Source organism: Myotis brandtii, unplaced genomic scaffold (assembly GCF_000412655.1).
Source record: "Myotis brandtii unplaced genomic scaffold, ASM41265v1 scaffold26, whole genome shotgun sequence".
Taxonomy (NCBI): Eukaryota; Metazoa; Chordata; class Mammalia; order Chiroptera; family Vespertilionidae; genus Myotis; species Myotis brandtii.
Window position 1 is genome coordinate 995,118 of NW_005359880.1, and position 15,613 is coordinate 1,010,730.

Here is a 15,613-nt window from a genome sequence, read left to right on the forward strand (position 1 = left end):
AGCATTCCCAGGGGCATCTCTGACAACAACTTGCAGTCAAACGTACTAACACTTCTGCAGTGAAACATAGAAATAGTAACCCTGAGTGAAATAAATGGAGATTATAAATACTTTCACATTAGGTCCGGTCATATTTTTCTACCAACTTAGGTTGCACCAAACTTAGGAAAAACCTTTCCCTTTTCATAGCTTTTTGCATTTTGGAACTGGGGATAAGGGATGTGCATCTACTTAATTTGAATGTGGATCTATCTATCTGACATTAAATGATAAAGTTCCATAGGAGGAGCTGTCTCAAGGAGGGCCGGAAAGTCACTCACCAGCATCTCTATTCCTTCCCTGGAAGATGCCTCTTTCCTGCTGCCTATTTTATGCTGAAAGTACCTTTCAGGTTGGTGTAAGGACCATCCTAAGCAGAGCCATTTCCTCTATTCCTTCATTAGGTGTGTGGTCCCTTCTGCTCCAGACTGGGGGAGAAAGGCCTTGCTTTCGGCTACAGGCCACAGGGAAAAGTAAAAAACAGAGGAGTCAGCACAGAAATAGGAGCTATTTTTTTTTCAAAGCACCTAGCATAGTGCCTGGAAGCTAATAACAATGATAACAATAATAATTATTATTATTACTAAGAAACGCTATAAACACATATTACTTTCTATTGATCTGAGCACTTCCTATATGTATATCATGTCATGTGAATCTCACAGCTGCCATGTGAGTTAGGTAGTATTTATTACCCCCATTTTGCTGAGAGGGAAACTGAGGCACTGAGAAGTAAAGCAACTTTCTGAGTGTCGCAGAGCCAGTACGTAGTGGAGCTGGGATTCAAATCCCCATTATCTGGCTCCAGAGTTTCTGCTCTTCACCCCAGTGCTGTACTGGACTCTTAGATGTTCAACAAGTGATAACTGAATGTCATGTGAAGTACATCAAGCTTTCCATTGGGAAGGGTTTGAAAGCATTGTTTGCTCAGAGCTGTTCCTTCTCTCTTTCTGGAGGGTATATATATATATAAATTATAAAAAAACCAACAATGACAGCAATGCTGTGGCCAGTAGCTAACCATTTGTTGTCATACTGGCCTTTCTTAGATCAGAAATCAGAGAAATCATTCTGTGAGGAGGACCACGCTGCCCTTGTGAACCAGGAAAGTGAGCAGTCAGACGACGAACTTCTGACCCTTTCCAGTCCCCACGGCAATGCCAGCGATGACAAGCACCATGAAACCAAAAAGTCCAGCAAAAAGCAGCAGGAGCCCGCTGCCCCTCCTCCCCCCGAGGACGTGGACCTTCTGGGCTTGGAAGGGTCTACAGTGAGTAAGAACTTCTCCTCACCAGTGGCTCCTCCCACCAATTCTGATCTGCTCAGTGACCTGTTTGGGGCTGCAGGTGCGGCCGGCCCTGCCCAGGCTGGACAGTCCGGGGTGGAAGACGTGTTTCATCCAAGTGGACCTGCATCTGCCCAATCAACACCACGCCGGTCTGCCACCTCCACCTCTGCGTCTCCAACCCTACGAGTGGGAGAAGGTAAATTTTTCCATGCTGCACTGTACAGTTTTGAAATCTAACCTTTGGGCCAAGTAGGTAGAATTGAACCTTCCTAATAAGCTAGACTTTTCTGGTCTCCCTGAAAGTTCCCCAGAAGTTTATATATTTATTTAAATGGGGAACACAAGAGGAAATATAAGGTAGGAAAGGGTAAGAGTGAATATTTGGGCTTCTCACCCCTACTTTAATTTTTTTAGGGCTTTAATACCTGAGCGTGCAGATGTAGATTGATGAATTATTATTGATAATGATGGTGGGGTATTTACAGGGAATTTAACACTAAACATTGATTCAATTCTTATAAAAACCCAGTAATTAGATGCTGTCATTATCTCTCCTTCATAGTTGAGGAAATAGAGGCTTAGAGTCAGATTAGTAGCATACCATTTTTTTATCCAGTTAGTAATGGATCGGGCCAGGGTCCAAAATTAGGCCATTTGACTCCAGAGCTTTCCCTCAGTTTTTTTCCTGTAATGCCTTCCTGGAATTGTAGTTTTCTGAATACACTTTGGCTATGCAGAGAAGTACTTGGCTACTTCAAGGCATATTTGAGGGACTCGTGCCTGCAGCACAGCTGACTGTAGCAGAGCTGTTGGAGTCAGGTAAGGAGCTGGAGGCCCATGTGGCTCACGTAGCTTCGCCTTGCTCATTGCTACAGGCTCCACCCTTCCTGTGACTGGACATCCACAATGTTTTGACATTTTGTAAGACAGTGTAGTTGAGTAAGCGGAGGTCCTTTATAGCTAAGAACCTCTGCCCCTTGTTACCAAGACAACAGCACATTAGGAAGAGGAAAGGGAAATGTCTGGACATTCCAGGCACGTGGTAACCTGTGGGACCTTTCTTTCCCAAGCTGATCCTTCACTTCTCAGAAGGCCTTGGGCAGGTGTGGATTCATGGCAGGTCAGCTGGAGGCATTCTTTGTGAGAGTGAGCCTCAGAATCATAGAATGTAGGGGCTAGGGCTCAGGTTCCTACATGTTATTGGTAGAGCCCGGATGTGAGGTGCCCTGAATCTCAGGATATTTCCTCTGTACTTCACTCCCTTCCATCCAGTTCTTACTCACCAAAGTGAATAAAAGTTCTATCAGGAAATAAAAAATTCCCCAAGATCCTTAAGACGGTGCATCTCGTGTGACTTTTGATGATTTAATCCATCATCGTCCTATGCAGATAGTTCTGTTCCATTGTCAGAAATAGAAGGGCCTTCTGGCACATTAGATAAATCTGTGCCTCAGGTTGCAGACAATGAAATCGAGGCCTGTGTATATTGATTGACTTGTCCAAGGATACACAGCTAATTGGTGGCAAACCCAGATCTAGAACGCAAGTATTCTGTCTCCTAAGAGGAAGTAGAAAGAACACAGTCCAGAGTTAAAGGCCTGGATTTGAATCCCGGGACCGACACTTAACCATCTGTGTAGCCTTATTAATAAAACCTTAATTTTCTTGGTTATATAGGGGGTTAATATTTACCTATCAGCATTGTTGTAAAGACTAAATTTTGAGCTCTTGTCTTGTAGTGTTGGGAAGTTCACTTTTAATAATGGAGAATGCCTCTAATTTAACATAAGTTGCCATTAAAAGGGTACCAAGTAATAGAAGATTTTAGCATGCTACACTAGTTGGCATTAAACTTAGATGTAGAGGAATTAATTCAGTGTCCTCTTATAGTTACACTATAAATCTGGTGTTCTCATTTTATAGAAGAGATAAAGTTTAGTGAGTATTAAATGATAAGGGATATACATTGTGTAACAGAGTGCCTGACAGATGCTTGATTTACTGGTGCTGCACAAGGTTAATTCGTTGCCCAGCTGATTATAGGAGAACATTGTGGCAATGAAGTCATAGCTGAACTCATCAAACCATATATCCTGCCTGGGCTTTAAGAGTGGGATTTATTCGTTAACTTGTTTGATTCTAGTTGTCCATTCCTAAACAGGTCAGTTCCACTCCAGGCAGCAATTAATTCACTAGTGTGAGACTTACAGAATAGGAAGTGATATCTCAATATAAGGTGCTAAAGGGAATTTTATTCCTTGTCCAATAATGAGATATTAAAGGGCAATTACATACATGCAGCTCTGCATGGTTTTAATCACATTCATTTTACACCTTGAGAAATGTGAGATGCCTTTGGGAAATTCCTGGAATTTGGAGTCAGAAAACTTGAGCCTGAATGTCAGCCCTATTATTTACTTGATATTGGGCTTTCTAAACCTCAGTTTCCTTGTCTATATAATGAAAATAACACCACTTCTGTCTGATAGTAGACAGACATATTGAGGATCAGCTGAGGTATTCTTTATGAAAGGCAACGTGAATCCTAAGAAATGTTGCATTGTTGCTGGAAACCTCAGCTGCCCACTTTCTTTTCGTCCTCTTAGTTCATTCACAAACTTTTGTTAGCCCTGGGGGACATTTAAGGATAGGATGGGCCTGTGAGATAGCCCAGGAGGCAGGAATCATCCTGATTTTTCAAGTATTTGGCCTAGGGCCTGGAAATAGTGATAATTCTTCAATATTTATTGAATGAATGAACTCATAGGACAAACACATTTCTCTTTTATTTTCTAGGTGCCGCCTTTGACCCATTTGGAGCACCGTCTAAACCATCCGGTCCAGACTTGCTGGGTTCTTTCCTGAACACGTCCAGTGCTTCCAGTGACCCCTTTCTTCAGCCTACGAGAAGTCCTTCGCCTACATTGATTGGTAAGAAGTATTTCATATTGTGAAATAGATTTCCACAAGATACCCATAGGTACTTAGTGTTAAAAGCATCATGTAGGTGTTTGGGGGTGGGGTGAGGAGAAGCTACATCTAAGCTACATGCATCTCTCTCTTTTGGACATTAACAATTCATATTACCATATTTAAAGCTCTGGGTGTCTTATCATAAACAAGCCTGTTTAACTTTGTTTTACTCAGCTTTTCTAAAACTTATTTGACTGTGGGATTCTGTTTTTGTATTAGAGCTACGTGCATAGAATTATGGTACCATTGATTGTAGGGTGTTTATTTTATGTACTGATAAGGAAGAAAAACAATGCTATTACTTTTAGTTGATTGGAAGATGCATCCTAGTTGAAGACATCTTTGAAATGTGGAAAAATATGAGTCAAGTTAATAAAATGTGATATGAGCATTCCACAAAATCAGTATGCTACAGAACGAGGTTTAGAATACAGCACCCTGATGAGTTAGAGCTATTCTATCTAATACGAAGTGGCCATTGAGCACTTGGTATGTGGCTAGTCTATTTGAAATGTGCTCTGAGTATAAAATAACATCCCAGATTTCAAAACTCAATACAAAATAAGAATGTCAAATATCTCATTAGTATTTTATATTGATCACTTGTTAATATTTTGAATACATTAGGTTAAACAAAATATATTTCTAAAATTAATTTAACCAATGTCTTTTTACCTTTTTAATATGACAACTAGAAAATTTAAAATTACATCTGGCAGGGTAGTTCAGTTGGTTAGAGCGTTGTCCCTATATGCAAGGTTGCCAATTCAATCTCAGGTCACATACAAGAAGCAACCAATGAATGCATAAATAAGTGGAACAACGAAATCAATGTTTTTCTCTCTCTCTCTCCTTTTCTCTCTCTATCTAAATAAATCAATTTAAAAAAGAAAATTTAAAATTACATATGTGGCCCACATTATATATTTACTAGAGGCCCGATGCACAAAATCCGTGCAAGAGTAGGCCTTCCTTCCCTTGGCTGCCAGTACTGGCTTCCCTCTGGCACTTGGGACCTGGGCTTCCCTTGCAGCCCGGCTTCATCTGGAAGATTGTCCAGCCTAATTAGCATATTATGCTTTTATTATTATAGATTATTTTAGAGACTTAGGTTGTGTGGCAAGAATAGTGATCACATCCATTTGTAAGTGCAAAACATTAAAATGGGAGCTCTTCGATGAAGGACAAATGGCTTTGAGCTAGAGAATTGTGTCTCATTCTTGATGTTGAAGGCTATTGAACATTATTGGCCTCAAACTAGAAAACGATGTATTGTTCAAGGCACCCTGAGCTTGTCTGGAGAATGCAGTCCAGTCATCAGCTTGACTTCATGGAAGTTAGGCCAATGCAAAAGGAAGATGCGTTATGCAACATAGGTCAGACTGTAACTTGACTGAAATAGGAATCAGTCTAGGAATAACATTTATGGGTGATTTCCAATTAGTCTTAAATCTCAAACTATTTGAGGTGGGTCCACAGGACAACATACAAGAAATGCACCTCTCACCCTTGTGTAGTGCCCACCTAAGAGAATCTCCTGATTGGAAGTTGGTTTCCCTGGGGAGAAAGATGCAGGGATGGAGGTTAAAGCTGTTGTTTTTGCTTACTTACTTAAAATGTAAGTCACATCATTGCTCAAAATAGCTCCCTATTTCACTTAGCATGGGAGCCAAAGTCCTCCTCAAAATGGCCTACCTAGGCCCTATGAGCTCTAGCACCCCAGTGACCTCATTTTCTATTCTCTCCTTCTTGCTCTCTTCATTCCAGCCATACTGGCCTACTTGCTGTTGCACTGGCTGTCCTCTCATCCCCAGACATCACATGGCTAACTCCTTCACCTCTTTGATCTTTGCTCAACTGTCACCTTCTCAATCCCAACTCATCCCCCCTGCCCTTACTACAGTTTCCTTTCCAATATCAACTTCATTAATTTTAATAGTGTACTTACATGTTATGTCTATCTCTCCCACCAAGACAGGGATTTTTGTTTGTTTGCTCATTAATGCTTCCCTAGCGTTTAGAAGAATTATTGGCACACAGTGGGTGCTTTCTATCTATCTTTCTATTGAATATGTAAATATAAAATGAATTAACTCATTTTTTCCTATCTATGCTTCTTTGATGCACCATGATAGAATTAATAAGGTTATATATTTTCCTGATTTTGGTACTTTGAATTTATTATTTTCACAAGAGTTCTACCTTTTATGTCCCAGGGGTGTGGATGTTTATACTTCAGCATGGCAGTTCTGGATCTGGTTCTCTGTTTCTTTTGAGCTGGTTAGAACATGTTATTACCCAATGTAGGTCAGTTAGCACCCCTTTGTTCTGTAGCCATTTTTGTCTGTGTCTTGCCAGTGAGTGAAAAGAATTTTCCACTCTCCTTGCTTGGAAATCAATGATCATAACATCTGTAGTAGATCATTTGCATATTCTTGGTATAGGATAACGTATATGTGAGACTCAGATGTCAGATTGGGTGGTCAGAATTGCTCATCTCTAGAATTCCCTATCTGAGCAAAAGGCACCTATACCTATTCTTTTACCCAGCCGTTCAAGCTGGAAACCTGGAGTCATTTTCCTGATTTCTACAAGGCACCACCAATCTCTTCTGAAAATCAAGAAATATTACCTTTGAGCTCTACAAATGTTTATTGAACATCTACTCTAAAGAGAATAAGCACTAGAGCATAGTGTTAGAAGAAAAAATAAACAAATAACTATAATGAAGGGCAAGATGGAGAATAAAAGTATTAGGTAATTACCTTTTAATTTATATATTTCCATCTCCAACAGATTTTAAGTTTATTGAAAATAGGCAATGTGTCTTTTAGTTATCTGTTCCCTGGCATGGTGCCTTGCATAAGGATTTTTGGGTTTGATTAGTAATAAAGTTGAAATTCTGACACCCAGTTCTACATCCTAGTTGGATGTAACACTAAGATCAGAGTGTAAAGGAAGTCAGACAGCAAGGGTTGGCAAAATGGTCTAATTTCCACCTCAGTTTTCAGGGATTACTGTGGAATAAGAATAGAAAGGAAAGAACTGTAATTGCTGATAATGGCATGTTCTTTTTAACTTAGTGATGGGAAGGTAGAAGACATCTTGATTTATACTAAGCAAACAAGAAAATATAAGGCTTCGTAATGCTAATCTTGGTGATTTCATGATTCTTTTGGTGGTGGTGGTGATGGTGGTGGTAGTGGTGGTGGTGTGGTCATGGTGATGAATGAGGGTATGTATTAAATCCAACTTGCAATGTTTAGTATTTGCATTTTACTCACTGATTTTATGGACAGAACTTAGAGGTGCCTTAGAAAGAAATTCTTATGACATCCTGTTTCTTATTTGGATTTTATAGATTCAGAAAAAACTTAGTACCAATGTGTATACATTGTATACAAATGATTCTCTTTAGCTAAACATTTTTAAATTCTACATTTGGAATTTTTAGAAGTGCTAGGGGATCTATTTTGAATGGGAGCTGTAAGGAGTTTGTTTTGAGTGACAATAGATACACCTCTAACATGAGCATGGTGGATGGCATATAGTCAGTGCCTAATATGTGCTCTGAAAGACTGATTATTCTCAATTCATTTCACAGCAAAGAAGAAAACAAAAGTTCAGTTCTAAATTGATCATGCCTCTCATACGCTTGCTCATGCCAACTGAAGACAAATTGAGTTTGTTTTTTTCATCTTTTCTTATTGCTCACCGACTTTCAGATAACTATAGAAGTGGGACACACATTGATGAATCAGGTAGTTCCTGCCTTCAAGGAACTCACAATTTAGTGAAGACAGACATGCACAGTTATATTTCAAAGTGTGTGGTAGATATGGAGGTAAAATAAAATTGAGCCAAAGAAGGGACAGAGATAAACAATATACTAAAAAAATGTAATGTACACACATTTTGGCTGCCATTATTAATTCCAGTGGGTTAAATATGAAAAAAAAATCAGTTGAGCTACCAGCTGTTAAACTGTGTATACATTTTGGGGGAATACTTATATGGCTTTTACCAACCCTCATGGAAGTCACCAAGGAGGAATGCACAAATTATCAAATGCTGTAAAACGTGTTGAGAGCTCAGGATCCCTTGGAACCTTGGGAGGCCATGCAGATCTCATGGACGGCATAGCACTTTCCTACGTGAACTTAGAAAGGCAGGTTCTGAGCTGTCATTTCTTAATTATTTTTTTCTCCTAATTTTTAGCTTCGAGTACACCTGCTGTGAATATTCAGCCAGATGTTTCAGGAGGTTGGGACTGGCAGACTAAACCAGGTAAAGGTCAGCAGGCTATTCACATGCATATGTAACCAATTGCTAAAGCATGACTGTTCACCCAGAATGAAGTGAGTACTTACAGAGTATTATAGCCCACCTATGTAATTTGTGTTGATCTTTCCTAAAGACTTATATTCTTGTGGAACTTTCCCATTGCATTTGATGACATGGTAATGACATGATAACATGTATTACATGTTATTTTACGTTTCCTAGTCTCATTTGCTGAATGTCTGTTTTGATGCTAGAATTTGGCAGATCATATATCTAATTCTGCCACTTAGAAGTTCTTGGATTTTTTTTTTACAAGTCTGAATCTCAGTTTTGTTATCTGCAAAGTGGGATCCATAATTCTTGTCCCACATAGTTGTATAGTTTTAAGTGAAATAACTTACTTGAAAATTTCTAGTGCAGAGTAGCTGCTAAATAATTTGGATGGTCTTCCTTCTTCACAAAGGACTTGTTTCAGGGCTGGATTTGTCTGTGATTTCATAAATAAGTTGTCTTTCTCATGGCGAGATGGTGTTTATTGAGAGCCAACTTGTGTGATTGCATTCACAGCACTGTGCAAGCTACACACACACACACACACACACACACACACACACACACACAATGTGCTTATCATGGCAACTTTCTGAAGCAGTTCCTGTTTCTTAACAAACGAGAAAATGTTGAAACTCAGAGAAGTTAAACAATGTGCACAAGGCCACTCATTCATTAAATAGCAGAGACATAATTCAGATCCAGGCCTGACTACAAATCTCATAAAAAGAATGAAGTCAGATGACAGGAAAGGTAAACACTGGACATAATAGTTCACAGGTGTGGCCAGGGAACAACATATATGCCTTTTTTGTGCCCTGTCTCTGCTCCAGGACACTATTCACTTAAGTTCAGAAAAACAAGGTCTACCAACTTCTAACATATTTCCAAATCCTGTCCTAATTTACCCTTAGAGACAAAATTCAGAATTTAGCCTTAGACAACTAACTCATTTTCAATTATCGTATTCCTTTTCAGGAGGTTTTGGAATGGGAAGCAAGTCAGCTGCCACCAGCCCCACCGGATCCTCACATGGAACTCCCACCCATCAAAACAAACCCCAGACTCTGGATCCTTTTGCTGACCTTGGGACACTAGGTATAAACTTAACAGGTTAAGAAATTTACTTATGGCTACAAAACCTCAAATCTAAATCCTTGGTGTTATAATAAGCTGGTACCTAAAATGTTGTATATTCTTAAGGATATCCACTCTAAACCCGAGATTGGCTTTAAACACATGCAAAAAATAGGCTTTAAGTAGTCAGCCCACTAATGAACCCCTATTAATCCATTTTGGATTAGTAGGATGAATAAAGTTAGAATTTCTAGGAGCCTCTGACAACAGAGTTTGCAGTAAAAGTAGCAAGAGTGTAGGGAACCGTGAGCGGTGAGACTGGTCAGGTAGATTTGAGCCCCCTGGGGCCAGCTGTGCATAGGTCTTCTTGTGATGTTACCAGTGAGGTCCTCACACTGCTACCCCTCTTCTCACCATCAACTACATACAGAAAATAGACTCTCTGTATAGTATTTTCAAAGTGGTTTTCATCGTGTGCTCATTGTTATTAGAGGGTAAGTGTTACATGAGCAAGTAATTTTGGAAACACTGGGTTCGGTGGACTTTGATGACTGCAAAAAACTTCTGGGAATAAATGGTCATAGTGATGCTTCCCAAAAGGTATACAGTTTGAAGTATTCTCAAACTATTTCACCAAGAAAGCATTTTTTGCAAGGAATAGTTCATTGGATGTTCTGAAGCCTTGTCTCCTTCCCCTTTCCTTCCTCCTCTGGGCAGTGCAGAGCTGTTAAACAAGGGTGGATGGGCCCTGACACGAAGGTTTAAATTAGCCAGGTGGATAGTTCAGGTTCTCAGAAAGCCCTGGGGTATTTAGAGCCAAATTGTCTGCAGGAAATGAGAGCATGCTACCATTTTGACAGTAATTGGATCAGATTCTTGACCTTATATATGTTTTAGAATTCTTTTAAGAATTCTCAAAATTATTTTCCCTTCTTTGTATCCTAATGTAAGCTTAAAAATTTTAAATAACAACATCAGGTGAAATTCTACCTCAAATCAAACATCACTGGCTGTTCATTTTTTTCCCCATTTATTCATTTCAGAACTATTTAGTAAGTGTCTTCAATATGCTAATACTGTTTTAATAAAAACCAACCAACCAAAAACAACAATAACAAAATTTCTGTTTTCTAAAGTTTATATTCTAGAAAAGTAAATAAATAGTAAGTGAATAAATATATAATATAATAACTGTTTACTGGGGGATTTACTTTGTGCCAGGCACTATTTTAAGTGCTTTACATATATAAATTTATTTAATCTTCCCAATAATCTTTTGAAGTAGAGGCTATTATAATCCTCTTTTTTAGATAAAGAGTGACCATTATAGGAGGTTCTTTTTTAAATCCAACATTATGTCTTGCATTTAGCTCTCACGTCCTTTTAGATACTGTTAATCTGGAATCGTTCCTCAACCTTTCTTTGCGTTTTATGACATTGAAACTTGAAGGGCACAGGCCAATTAAGCAAGTCTCAATTTGTTAACTTTAATCACATGCTTAAGGTGATGTCTGCCAGTTTCCTTCATTATAAAATTATAATTTTCCTCTTTGTAATTAATGAGTAATCTGGGGGAGATAATTTGAGGCTATCCTATTTGAGATAATCCTATTAGATAAGATTATATTCTCCACCTGACTTTTACCTACCGATCTTAGCATTCATTAATGATTCTTTCCTGAAGTAGTCATTGTTATGATACTTGCAAAATTGTGATCTTTCTGATTCTTTCTTTCTTTCTACATTTATTAATTGGCATTTTACTGTAAAGAAAAAAAAATTTTCTTTTTTCTCTCTTTCTCCCTTTTTCCCTCCCTCTCCCTCACATCAGAATGGACTAATGGATTTTTTTGATTCAGTGAGTTATCATTCCTTACTGTCATTATTTCCTTTAATGTTCACATTGTCCCAAATTTGATTTGTTAAAGACCCTTTGCTCTGGCTTTTATGCCCTTTTCACTAGATTCCATGAGAACTTACTTTCTTTATAGTACAACAAGATGTTCCAGGCTTGTCCTGACCTTTTTATACCCTAGTTCTGGAATCAGTCATTCTCCAAAGTATCTTCACTCCCTTTCGTGGGGAATGGTATTTAGAAACCAAAATCTTTACACTAAGTATGTTCATTAGTACTAAGTGGGTGTCATTCTCTACCTTTCAGTATATACAGGAGATGAATGGATATGCATATATAGACTTCCACCCGGTTCCACAGGGTTCTTCCTTGTCTTCCCCTATTGTATATGTTTATCTTATTTTTCCCTGGATCGAAATATTAATAGTCAGATAACAAAAATAGTTTTGAATAGCTACACACATATCACTGTAACAAATCTACTAGGAGGAGTTCAAGAGTTCTCTGCCAATTTTGAAATGCAGTAATTTTTACAACTGCTGGAGAGATTGGTCTCCCAAATTTCTCCCTCTTTCTAGTCACATAACTTAGGAAAGTTAAGTAACTTTCCTCAAGCCACACAATGAACAAGTGTATGTGCAAGGGTTATAAGCTAGAATTTTTGACTCCTAGATAATCACTTTAGAGTAAAAATTATAATTCCAAATTATATACCTGCAAGTTATTTATTTATTTATTTTTGTTACTCTTCACCTGTGGATAATTTTTTCCATGGATTTTTTTTTTTTTTTTATAGAGAGAGTGGAAGGGAGGGAGGAGTTAGAAAAAAACATGAGAAACACATCGATTGGTTGCCTCCTGAACATGCCCTTACCGGGGCCAGGGATGGAGCTTGCAACTGAGATATGTGCCTTTGACCAGAATCAAACCTGTGACCCTTCAGTCCTTGGGCCAAGGCTCTAACCACTGAGAAAACTGGCTAGAGCTATTCCTGCAATCTAGAAAATACAAAAAACAGTGTTCTTCTCTTTAAGGTATTTGCACATTTAACAATTCTGATATAAACACCTATACCTTAGTTCCTCACTTAGATGTTTTGATTTAATTGATCTGGCTGTGGTTTGGGAATAAGGAATTAAAAAAGCTCCCCAGGTGATTCTAATGCACAACTAAGGCTGTCAACCATGCTTTAGCTTTTAATGAGGATAGCTGTGGCCTCTGGGTTTTGCTGCTTCAGTAGCATTAAAACATAGAATTGTTGAACATGGGTAGAAGTATTCTGGAAGGGTAGACATTAGAAAGTCCTACCCTGTTGGTAAGTCCCTTGAGAGCAGGGTCAACATCAGCCTTTTTACCACTGTATCTGCAGCCTGGCATGTAGAAGATGTTCAACAGTGTTTCAGAAATGAACGTATAAATGACAATGTTATGGGAATATGGAAGGCTTTAAAAATTCTTCAGGCTTGTCCATATTTACTGGATTTCATACACACACACACACACACACACACACACACACTCACACACACGCACTAGAGGCCTGGTGCATGAATTCGTGCATGGGTGGGGTCCCTCGATCTGGTTGGCAATCTGGGCGATTGGGGCCATCTCACCCAATCCCGATCGGGCAGATGGGGGCCAGCTGGCGGGGTGGGGGGGAGGTTGGCCGGCTGCAGGAGGTTGGCTGTGGGAGAGCACTGACAACCAGGGGCAGCTCCTGCGTTGAGCATCTTCCCCCTGATTGTCAGTGAGCGTCATAGCTACCACCTGGTCGTCTGGTCGTCTGGTCATCCAATCATAATGGTTGCTTAGGCTTTTATAAAAGACTAGGAGCCCAGCGCACAATTTGAAATCACGAGGCGCCGCCCACCCTCGAGTTGCTGGTCCAGCCCTGCCTCCCTTCCCAGGCCCTGCAGCAGCTGAGGCCACTGCTGGTCTGGCCCTGCCTCCCTCTCCGGCCCTTGAAGCAGCCACGGGGCCGCTGCTGATCAGGCCCTCCCCTAGCACAGGCCCGCAGAGGCCCCTGCTGCCCCGCCCCGACACTGCGCGCGCAACCTCCTCCTGTCCAATCGACCCATTATGGCGTCCCAGTTATTAGCATACTTCTATATTTTACATGTATAGATAGTAAGCATCCCTGAAATATAAAATGAAATCTCAGTGTAGAATGAATGCCCAGCCTAAGGTGTGTATTATGTTGATATCCTGTGGGCAGGTGGGCCCAAGGGCTCATGAAGAGATGCTTCATGCTCTGAGTTACAGTCTGAGAGGGGCCAATACCAAGCTTCAGAGTATATGCCCTGTCATGACCTTTCCTATTACCTAGTATTTATTGAGCCCTTATCATGTACTAGTGTGTGCTCGCTATTGCTGGGCATATGCACTTCCATTATGTTATAATGTATAATGCCTCTTGATTCAAGATTTTTGAAATACTTTCATACAGCCATTGGGTCTTTACAGTATACCTGTGATGTATATGTAATTCTGCTTTACAGATGAGGGGTCTGAGGCTAAAAGAGGTGAAGTTTTTCACGGAGCTTCAGAAGTGAAAGGATGCTCTATAGATTGTTTTTGGCTCTGTTCCCAGTGCCCAGTGCAGGATCCGACACATATTAGATGCTCAAAAAACACTGATGAATGAATATATGAATGAATGAATAAATAAATAAATGCATGCAAGATTGAATGGATGAATGAGAGACAGAGTTGAGACTCCAATTCAGATTGACCCCAAGTCCAGTGACCATAATACAATATTCCCAGTGGGGAAAGAAGGAGGAATCCCAGATCATAATAGAGGGAAAATGTCTTTAGAAAGAAGAAAGAGTGAATTATAGTGAAAAGCTCAGAAATTTGGGAAGGAATTAGGGATTTGGGTGCAGCCAATAAACATGACATTTGAAGGTAGGATGTGTGTGATCAATTCCCAACCCCGTTAACTACCTGTGTGATTATGAGTACATTAGTAAACCTTTTTGAGGCTTGCTTTCCTCATCTTTAATGCGGGACCAATGATACTATCTATCTCCTAAGAGTGTTGCATAGACCGAAGGCAATAATATACATAAACATATTTTGTAAACTCTAAAAAGCTCTGAAATGTTAGTTATTTTATTGTCATGGTTACGTTGGGTTTGGTGCATGAAAGGGTCCCAAGAGATCACAACTACAACTGGCAGTTTCTCATTTTACCTCTTTAAACACAAGCTACAACTGGTCTTTCTATTTTAGAAACAGCCCAGCATGTATTCAGTGAATACTTTTAAGTTAGGGGATTATGGAATCAGGATTCTACTTAAATTCCTGGCACAAAATAATATCATGTTTAAAAGGTTGAATAAGATCCTTTGTTCTGTTCAAAGTTGGCTGTGTTTACTCTCCTGCAATGAAATCCAAGTAGTGTGAAACTGAAACCTACTCATGAAATTTCAAAACATATTTGTTTACTCTTGAGCATTAACCACGCTTGTACTTATAACAAATAATAATTAATCCTGATCGTCAAAGTTTAAATAGCACCTTAATGAGTGAACATATTTTGTTTTATTTCCTGTTCTTATTATTTGGTAATCTTTAGTCCAGTCAAGAAATAGAATCTGCTTTGAAGATGGGATGGAGGAGAGGAAGGCACAGTGGGGAGAGCCAAGGCTCTTCTGGCGTGGAGTCAAAGGCTTGGATTCAAATTTCTGTTCTGTCGCTTGCTGGTTGTATGACTCTGAGAAAATCAGTTAACTGCTCTGAGCAGTTTGTTCATCTAAAGAAAAGATGGGGCTATTAATACATACCTAAAAATGTCATTGTGGGGATTAAAGGAAATATATACCTGCTTTTTTTTTAAGTATTAGGAAGGTTAATAGTGCTATTAGTCAAAGCAATTTCCACTAAAGCTATTGCAAACAATAACTCAGGACACAAGAGTTAAAGGCTACTCAAAACAGCATTACCTTATTTCTTCCGCCCCCCCCCCCCTTTTTTTTTTTTTTTTTTTTTTTTTTTTTTTTTTTTTTTTTTTTTTTTTTTTTTTTTTTTTTTTTTTTTTTTTT

The 15,613-nt window shown here is 39.2% G+C and overlaps 1 protein-coding gene across 3 annotated transcripts in view; it reads left to right on the forward strand.

The window, feature by feature from the left end:
* DNAJC6 (DnaJ (Hsp40) homolog, subfamily C, member 6) overlaps nt 1-15,613 on the forward strand; it is a 117,143-nt gene that overhangs the window by 92,213 nt on the left and 9,317 nt on the right. For all 3 annotated transcript variants that reach the window (XM_014541062.1, XM_014541063.1, XM_005868025.2), the window contains 4 exons: nt 1,089-1,523; nt 4,124-4,258; nt 8,519-8,587; nt 9,614-9,733. In XM_014541062.1, the coding sequence (XP_014396548.1) occupies nt 1,089-1,523; nt 4,124-4,258; nt 8,519-8,587; nt 9,614-9,733 (759 nt within the window). The remainder of the gene's footprint in view (nt 1-1,088; nt 1,524-4,123; nt 4,259-8,518; nt 8,588-9,613; nt 9,734-15,613) is intronic.